Here is a 9914-nt window from a genome sequence, read left to right as displayed (position 1 = left end):
GTTCGTTCCGCAACACTGCTCCGACCCAGGTTGCTGATCAATCTCTCTAGCAATCACCCCAAGCGAAGAACCTCACGAAGTCGTTATGTAAGATTCCCCACTCCATATTAAAGCTTATTATCTTGATTTTACAATAATTGAATAAATATAATTCGAAAAATCATCTAGAAAGCTCTTCGCCCAAGGTTTATTCTTCAAACTAGATTAAAAGTTTTATTTTAGAAATACTGCATTTACTGTTAATTGCTCAGCAATGATTTTGGATATTGATTGAATAGTTTGACTAAAAATATAATTGATGGCTACTTAAATAACTTTTAAGTGCCTATATCATTTAACTATCCGCAATCATTTTCACAACCAATTGTCTTTTTACAATTTTCTCTGCTTCTCATGATGCAGTGATAAAAGCTCAATAAAGGAAGTTATAATTAAATCTTTCTAGCATCAGGAAAAATTAAATGATTTCTTTGCGCTCCATGTACTTTATGTGCAATAATTACTAAACTGTTCTGGCGTGTGCAGCGCCGCAAATTAAAAAAAATAGAGAAATAAAGAAGGAATAATACAGGTGTCATAGTAATGATCGTGTTACGCTAAACCCCTCCTCATCGGTGCGCTGGTCCTCCCACTAATCCCACGGAAACATTCACTTTTGTATAAAACGATCCGCACTGTAAGCAGCTACATAATTTTTCTCTCATTTTTTTCCTTCGCGTCCGACACAAAAAAGATGGGAAAAGCCGTATTTTACGCGCGAAGCAAACAATTCGCAATAATCGATTTTTTTATTGACTTAGAATGAAATCTAATGCAGGGGAAAATATGTGAGAATTTTGAAAAACAAAAAAACACAAAGAAAAAACATAATTAGTCAAATCAAATATTTCGAAATAAGATTTACAGTTTAAAATGAGATAAAGTTATTGAAAGTTATACTGGTGACAATCAGGTGATAGGAACTAATTTTTAAAATAGGATCTTCTAAGTGGAAATCAAAATGTGTGAATGTGTGAGAATAATGTCTGCACTGTGGTTGTGTTTACTTTTGGTGCAAACGATGTTTCAAAACTCTGAAGCAACTCTGGTTATTTTAATTAACGAGCCAAATTTTGTTTGCATGAGTAAGTGATTCGTGATGTGATCAATTATATGATAAATTATATGTATATGTATATATATATATATATATATATTTATAATTTATATTTAAGTTTCAAATTCAATTAGAACTTCAAGGAAATATTGATTTAACTATAAAAAAGCAAATTACAATCGGAAATTAATCTGCAGATGAACAGAAGTTTAGTAAAAGTATATACAAGACACGGTGGACCTGAAGAAGAAAAAGTTTAGAAAAAAATGAATCTAAAATAGAATTTGATAGGAAGATTCTACATCATGTATGGATTTAAAATGTAAAAAAATCATAATCCTTGCTGCTATATTTCGTTAGATATGGACATTTTAATCCTTAAATTATTTTATTTATAATAAAAAAAGTTAGTCAACGCACTAAGAGAAATGCTCCTTGTGTCAAAGTGATGTTTAATTTTTATTTTTTATATTTATTTTTCTTTATGTTTCAGTTTTTATTATTTAAATTCTTGAAGCAAAAAGTCATTGTAGGTTTCATTTCAAGCGTTTGATATATGGTGATAATATAAAAAATAACGATTTTGAGTGCTGCGAAATATTATAATAGGTATCTATATCTTGCGAAATGGAGCAGCTAAGATTTTAATTTTTTTAGATTTTGAATCTGCAAATGATGTATGAACTTAATTTTAGATCCAATTTTTTATTCCTCTTGCTCAAAGCTTTGCCCTCTTCAGGACCACCGTGAAGATTTTATTTATAGAGTCAACTTACCTGAAAACGATTTCTTTAGATTCTGATAATTCTATTATATTTATGCAGCTTGTTATCGAAAAATACCAGGGAAAAAAGTCGCTGAAGTTCACATAAGACGTACGATAGAATGTGAAAGAATGGAAGACTGTCGACAGGACTGTGAATTGCAAAAAAATTTCCCTTGTGAAGGTTTCAGCTACAGGTAGGAAATTCCTTTATATTTTATACCATAATTAATGATTTAGATTTTTGAGTGTAAAAGAATTATATATAGTATACAAAATTAAAAGTTAATTGTTTTAAAAAAATGGTATGGTGTAAACTAGACGAATGGGTACCAGTCCTCGCGGAATTTGTGAACTAGCATCGATGCCATTTTCAAGAATGGACCTTAGCAAAGATTTTATGTCAGATTCTCATTACGAATATCATGGCAGAGATGCTGCCTGTTATCGAAAAAATTACGGTGAAACTTATAATAACCAAAGACCGTGGAGATATCCGACCCCAAAACCGAATTTGCCTTACGGACCGCCCCGTGATTCTTGGAGGTCTCGTCAACCAGATAGAGCATTTTCACCTCCACGCTTCGGAGACCGGATACCAGACAATTTCTACAGTAAGCCACCAGATTACGATCGGCGTCCTGGATATGAAACACCTCGAGATGGCTCCCGTTATAGCGGTAGACCTTACGTAGTACCACGTGGTCCAGATGATTCTTCTCATGGAGGGGGTGGAAGAAGAGGTCCTGATAGATCTGATTATAGAACTTTTGGATATGGAAGACCTTATCCTCCAAGACCTATAGATGATCCACCAAATCGACCAATGGAAATTGATGTTTATTCCCGTTATCCACCGAAACCCCCTCATTATCTTCAATTTCCGGAAAGGAGGGATGATCATGGATATCCCGATTCTGGTAAGTTAAAATTTGTAAGGAAGATTTTTCGCGATTTCGGGATATGAAATCCCAAAGGTCGAAATTTAGACGAGGTAACTATTTATTTTAAAATTTAAAAATTTGTCTGAAAAAAGATCTTCTTTCGCTCCACTGGGATTCAAATCGAGGTCTTTCGATTGGCGTTCGGCTGCTCTTACCACTAAGCTACTAGAAAGGTCGATAAGAGAACTTTTTTCAGAAATACATGCTGCCTTTAACAAATTGTTACGTTTTATCTACGTGAATTTTACAAGGGATCTGTACTGTCATAGAAGATGGTAACAATCGATCAGTGGAGATCTCTTTCACCGACTGTGAAAATGGAAAATCGGCACTATCGATCTAAGTTCACTCCTCAAATAACGCATTCGGTTATCCTGCACTAGCGTACTCCAAGAGCACTCCGCCCGCTCCATCTTACTTCTTCCTTCTCACTCCGACCTGCCTCGGTACAGGTCGGAGTGCACCAGTGCAGGATACCCGGATTCGCTATTAGATATCGATAGTGTTCATTTTCCATTATCACGGTCAGTGAAAGAGATCCCTACTGATGGAGTGTTATCATCTCCTATGATAGTACAGATTCCTTGTATTATTTATTTTAAGAATTTCCCAATAAAATAAACTAATAAAGTACAAAAAAATAGATAGAGTAGTACAAATTTAATAAAATCGACTGGTTTTGATACTTTTTTTATATTTCTAGAAAATTCTACAATAGAGTGGTTTTAAATATTTTAGAACATTCTGCAGTTTTTACATTTTTATCGAATATTCTTCGAATTTGGAATTTGCTCAAATGTTCACGAAATATTTACCTGAATTTAAAATTGTCCTGAAATGTTCTAAATAATTCTGGAATTATATAATATTAATGCAATATTAATTTTGCATAATAAATATTTTGAAAATCGGATTTAGTCAGATGTAGTCACTAATGTCACTTAAAAAAATGTATAGTAATTATTAGTTGGAATTCACTATTTCTGTTCTAATTAACAAACATTCATTAAAGTTTTAATTGAATATGACAAATGATTAATATTTCACTGAAGCAAATTTGTTACCCAACTGTTATTAATTCAGGAATAACACAAATTCTATCATGCCCTCGATCTTTTTAAAATATTCTGTAATATTTTCTGCATTTTTTCGTGCATTCTAGAATGTTACAGAATAATCTCCACTTGATGAGACTATGCTGGAAAATTCAAGAATGTTTTGTAATAGAATTTCATAATAAAATAAGGTGTTCTTTCGAGAACACTAGAAGAATTATAAATCAACAAGATCTGGTTATCGTGGATCCTTTCAGATCCATGCATTTTTAAATAAATGTCTGCATTTTTGGAAGTTGGATGTGTTTATCACTAGAAATAAAATATTTGTTTACATTTTTTGGAATCTTAATGATATGCCCTTAAAGGAGAAGTATTTAAGACTGTACAGAAATTTTAACAGATTTTTTTATTGATAATTGGGCGTTTTAACATGTCTTGGGTCTGAAGCGATCCACGATAACCTTAGAAGGTGCCAAAAAATCGATAACCTGATCGGATCAATTCTAGGAGAATTCTAAAATGTTATAAAGTTTTCTAGAATATTTTTCAACATTTGATGATGTTATTAAATATTATAGCCTACAGTCTCATTGAAAAACATGGCATTTTGGGACATTTTGTGAAATATTTTGGAACTTTCTCTGAAAATATTCAAGAATGTTTTATAATATTCTTACTGCAAAATTGAAGAATTTTCTGAAATATTGTAGAACTATCTTTCTAGGAATTTTCTAGGATATTTGATTCAGTAACCCATTCCTAGCTCTCGGAATCAGTGAGATATCGTTGTGAATAAGTAAAAACTCTTACTGATTCAATTCAAATTCAAAAGTATAATATTCATTTTCCAATAGTTACCGACACAAACGAAGTGGGCCCTTACATAGCCGGCGACCGAAAGAATGATTGGGGATCTTACAGTAACACTTACGGTAGTTCATATGGTTATGATACCAATCAGATCAGTAAATTAGAACCGCCAAAAAACGATCACGATCCCCATAAAAGTCCTCGGCCCTTTGGTAACGATCACGTCTACGGTCAGTTTTATAATTATGGTGGTGCTTTTGGTTACGGAGACAATTATATACCGACTAATAGAGACGTGTTATATGGAGGAACCGAAAATGAACACGAATGTTCCATAAGAACTGGAGCTGGATTCAAAGTAGGAAGGAATCTAATCGGCAGTACTTATCTCGCCCAAAACGTCGATGAATGTGAAAAGTTATGTCATCAAGAAAAGACACTACTTTGCAGAACATATTCTTACAGGTATTTACAATAATCTGTTACTTTGATCACCTCAATTTTCACGTCCCATGGTCAAATTTATATAGTTCCTAATTACTTATGACATATGTTATTATATATTTTTGCAATCCATTCTTATGCAACTATATCTATTTATAGAAAAATAACAACTAAATTATTATAAACAAAAATATTAAAATAACACAAATGTTCCACCTGAGAAATATAATGGCATACTTCTTCTTTTCTAAACGACGGCTTTATTTTTTGTATAGGTATAATGTAGAAGCTACAGATCCAACAAATAATTGTCTCCTGAGTGCAATTCCTTATGAAAACCTCAGTTTTTATATGGATATAGAACCGGATCGAAATTATGATATCTATGCAATGGGAAAAGACACAAGCCGTTGTATAACTTCCAAACAACCTGATCAACGACCTCCTGATGGTATTTCAATTTTTATCCAGAAAATAGATTTTTTTGTCAATTATTGCTAATAATGAAATTATCAATTCAATTGTAGATTGTTTCTGGAGAGTTAAAAGTGGTTTCGGAATGCCAACGGATGTAATAAAGAAAGGAACATCTGTTACGGGTCTAGGAGAATGCGAATCAGAATGTGTTAGATCTCAAGAATTTACTTGCAGAAGTTTTGTTTTTAGGTAAAACAACCTTTGAATAAAACGATTAGTTTAAACATTAATTACAGTTGTATCTAATATTTTGTGTGATTTTAATGATTATAACCAGACATGGACAAGACAGCTCTGGTGACTCACTAAATTGTTTCCTAAGTGATTGGTCTTCTCAGGAAATCAATCCTGAGAATTTAATTGATGCTGATGGAGCCGAATTATATGAAAGAGGTAGTTTTGGTAGAGGATGCGAACCCTTCCCCTTTACCCGAAGACCAAATGTTGCTCCAACCAACAGAAAATTCCCAGAGGGGGGAGAAGGTATAACAAATATCTGTTTAATGAAAAATGAGGTATTGAAATTGGAAAGAATTATTATAATATTTAATCTTCTATTTACAGTATGCTACAGTTCATACCAAAAACCATGCAGATTATCTCCATATTCGGTAGTACTTTCAATTCGTGTGGAAACTGAAACAGATTGTCGTCAAAGATGCTCGAAAATGAGATCAAAGGATGACGTTCCTTGTTGGTCATTCAGTTATAAGTGAGTTCCACCATTTACCAATTTATTTGTATAGATATTAAATACTTGCTTCTAAAAATTTCTTAAATTATTCTTGCAGGATCAAAGGAGATGGATCAGACAATAATTGTCTTTTAAGTGACGTTCCCAGCAGAGATTTGAGGCCAGGCCTCGATTACATTTACGATGATGATCATATACTATTTGTATGGCAAGAATTAGAACCTCAGTGTCTACTAATAGATGACACATCCGACATTGTAGGTCCAGCATCTGTTCCTGGTAGACCTATTCCCTATCCAGATGTTGAAAGGCCTAACTATGGTAGACCTGGATCAGGCCTTCCGCCTCAAGAATATGAAAGACCAGGATATGGTTCTCTACCTTCAAGTTATGATAGACCTAGTTATGGCCCTCCAAACCAGATAAAACCGATTTATGGACCTCCGTCTTTAGATCATAGAAGGCCTGGTTATGGTCCACCACGTCCTGATCGACCTAATTATGAATATCTACCTTCTGATCATGGTAGACCTTACTCAGAAAATGAAAGACTTCCAGGTTATGCAAAACCTCCTCCACAATCTGAAAGACCTCGTCCAGGATATGAAAGGCCTCCTCCAGAATATGGAATACCACCTCCAGGTTATGGAAGACCTCCTTCAGAATATGATAGACCTCTTCCAGGTGTTGGAAGACCTACTTCGGAATATGATACACCTCAAGCAAGTCATGGACGACCTCCTCCGATTCAGAAAAGACCTCCACTTCCTGATAATGATAGACCTTTGGATGGAAACCTTATTCCTGATGATTCCCAAGAAGTGATTCCCCTTAATCCGAATAGCGCTCACCCAGATAGACCTCCTTATCACGATAGAAAAGAAGGACATGGAGCTTATGGAGGAGGATTTTCTGATGATAAATTTAATCATGGGGTTGGATTCCATGGTTATGATAATAAGCTGGGAGCAGTCTATCGTAAGTCTATAGATCAACTCTAATTCTATGTAGAATTTAAAAAGCATTTTTTAATATGCTTTCCATGAAATTCCATGGTAATTTGTACTAATTTTTGTATTGAATTCCATCCTTGGTATTCATCAAATTTCCATAGAAATTCCATTAAAATGTTTATTGTTTTCAGAATATAATTGATTTTTATTTTAGCAGATGGGCTTACCGTGTTCCAACATTATTCAGTAAGTGGATATCCATGTAAGCGAGGCACTAAATGTGAAAGGAATAAAATTGCTGGATTCTGGTCGTGTGAAACGGAAGGAAGTGAATTTGGATCTTGGGACTACTGCTGCGAGCCTACTAGTCACTGTGGGTTTTCAAAGGGATTTAATTATCCATGGTATGTCTTTTTTAAATTAAGATATCAATGTTTTTAATTCTGCATTTGTTGAAAACATCGAGAATTTTTCAAAGTATTAATTTTACACTTTTTAAAGCTCATATTCTATTAATAAAGTATTTCAAACAAGTTCCAACCATAGATTTAATTTTACCAACCTAAATATTTTTCAATATCTACATAATCTTAAATTTACATTAAAAGTACTTAAACTCTTTCTTTACAATACTTTTAACTAACATTAGTGAACTTTCACTGTGGTAGAAAAATTAATGCTCGAAGAATTTATTTTTGTGATACCAATTTGTACCGCATGTTCTATTTCAAACAGATTTTGATTACCATTACCCAATAATATAATTTTCTATCTAACAGGTGCTATGTGGGACCAGTGGAAGAACAGTGGAGGCCTTGCAGCGAAAAATACTTTCCTTATCTGCCAAGTCCACGTCCAATTATTCGATCACAAAAAGATAACAGAAAAACGAATGAAAATGCTCGTCATCTCGATGATGACACAGAGCTAGACAAAAATTTCGTCAGCCGTCGTTGGCCTGTTGCTTACCTTCATTGTGAACCTCCACCGAATGAAAGGGATTCGATCGCAGCAACCAATATTCAAAAAGATCATCCATCAAATAACGTAACAAGAACGCGAAAAAGAGTCGAAAAATCGACAGACCAACCCGGAAAACTATTAAGATTATCAGAAATATCTCAGGAAATTCCAGTGAAAAGCAAAAACGAAAGCTTAGATTCTTCAGGCCACGTCAATTCCAAGTTATTAGTAACTGAGTTAAGATTTGGAAAAGTGGAACGTATCCCCAAGCCTGCAAGAAATCGTCGTCGAAGTAAAAATGTTACAACGGAAAATCTGACGTATCGTAATGACACTAGGACTTCATAATAGAAATATTATATGATTTAAAATTTTTTTATAATTGTAGTGAAAATCAGATGATTTTAATGTTATTTAACAATATCAGTATTTACACGTTTTTTCAATAAACTAAGGTTATTTTATAATTTATGAAAAAAGCGAAATAAGCTATTTTAAAAAGATATTTGTACATATAAGACACGAGATTTTATATTGTTTTAATCAGTAAGGCCAGAAGTATTTAAAAGTGTTCAATTGTGATTATTTCTTTACTTCTAACTGCCAGAATGTTATTGGATTATACTATAATTATTATTGAGTTTTTAGCTCTAATTATGTTTAAAGTTTTAATCGCAAGTATTACAGCCTTTAAGTTCTAATATAAACTTAAATTATTATTAGGATTAAAAAAAATTAATTAAATCTTTATTAATTACGATCTATATGTAATTCTGAATGATCTATAAAAATAAATTCGTGAATCCAAACAATTATTAAGAACTTTTTTTATTATCTCTGGAAAGTTAGTTTTTGAATGTATTGAAGTTTGAACAATAAATTTATCTGTTTTTATTGCAACTTGACTACAGCTTTCTAAATCACGAATCGCCGGAAACACAATCGCCCTATCGCTCACGCAAATGCGTCACGCAATTTACACACAAACACCAGTGCATTTACAAACACTTTTGATCCAATTATTGAATTATAAAAGTAATGAAAATTTTTATATAATACAGTATATTTTAGGAAATTTTAGAAACTGTATAAACAATGATACAAATACTTATCATACTGGTTTTTGGGTCGCTGGTAACGAATATGAGGTTAAATTTTTGAAATTCATGATGACTTCTTCAATAAGGGGCTCACATAATGTGACGTTAGACTTATTAAAAGTGACACGAAAGGCCTCAAAATAATTAGTTTTGAGGAATGGTACTAAATCTGATAAAAAATGGCGTTATTTTTTTATTTAGTGACCACCATATTGCGGCAGGCATTTTAAATTTCCAAAATATGATCTTAGTTGTGTTGTTTTTTTTCAGAAAATAGTATCGAAAGTTTTAGTTGCCTAGTAAATTGATTAGTTTAAATATGAAATGAAGCAGGGTTTGATCAACGCTACTATCAAATTTATTCATTATATGCCACCCAGGGGAAAATTAGTCCAAGAGGGTTCCTTTTTTATTCAAATATGCAGTGTTCTTATCGAACATTTATTACAATAGCATTGTTTAAAAAATAATTTTTTGTCTAATTAAGAGAAAACATTAGAGATATTGTTAAAAGAAAACAACGTTAGGTTAAGGTTTTTGATAGGTCATTGAATTCTATTTTCGTAAAACGTATGTACAACAAATTTTAAACAAAACTTACTTAAAGCAATA

General features: G+C 32.8%; 1 protein-coding gene across 2 annotated transcripts in view; it reads left to right on the top strand.

The window, feature by feature from the left end:
• Positions 1 to 8870, top strand: part of LOC117168318 — a 20943-nt gene extending 12073 nt beyond the window's left edge. Inside the window, exons 5-14 of one of the 2 annotated variants that reach the window (XM_033353891.1) lie at positions 1921 to 2056; positions 2181 to 2779; positions 4716 to 5136; positions 5391 to 5566; positions 5643 to 5781; positions 5870 to 6075; positions 6157 to 6304; positions 6384 to 7264; positions 7457 to 7643; positions 8019 to 8870. In XM_033353891.1, the coding sequence (XP_033209782.1) occupies positions 1921 to 2056; positions 2181 to 2779; positions 4716 to 5136; positions 5391 to 5566; positions 5643 to 5781; positions 5870 to 6075; positions 6157 to 6304; positions 6384 to 7264; positions 7457 to 7643; positions 8019 to 8550 (3425 nt within the window). In that variant the 3' untranslated portion in view covers positions 8551 to 8870. Of the gene's footprint in view, positions 1 to 1920; positions 2057 to 2180; positions 2780 to 4715; positions 5137 to 5390; positions 5567 to 5642; positions 5782 to 5869; positions 6076 to 6156; positions 6305 to 6383; positions 7265 to 7453; positions 7644 to 8018 lie in introns of both variants that reach the window. The other variant, XM_033353890.1, reaches the window with a different exon arrangement.
• Positions 8871 to 9914: the final 1044 nt, after the last annotated feature.

This window comes from Belonocnema kinseyi, chromosome 2 (assembly GCF_010883055.1).
Source record: "Belonocnema kinseyi isolate 2016_QV_RU_SX_M_011 chromosome 2, B_treatae_v1, whole genome shotgun sequence".
Lineage (NCBI taxonomy): Eukaryota > Metazoa > Arthropoda > Insecta > Hymenoptera > Cynipidae > Belonocnema > Belonocnema kinseyi.
Note: the sequence above shows the minus strand (reverse complement) of the source record. Positions and strands in the feature narration are given on the sequence as shown.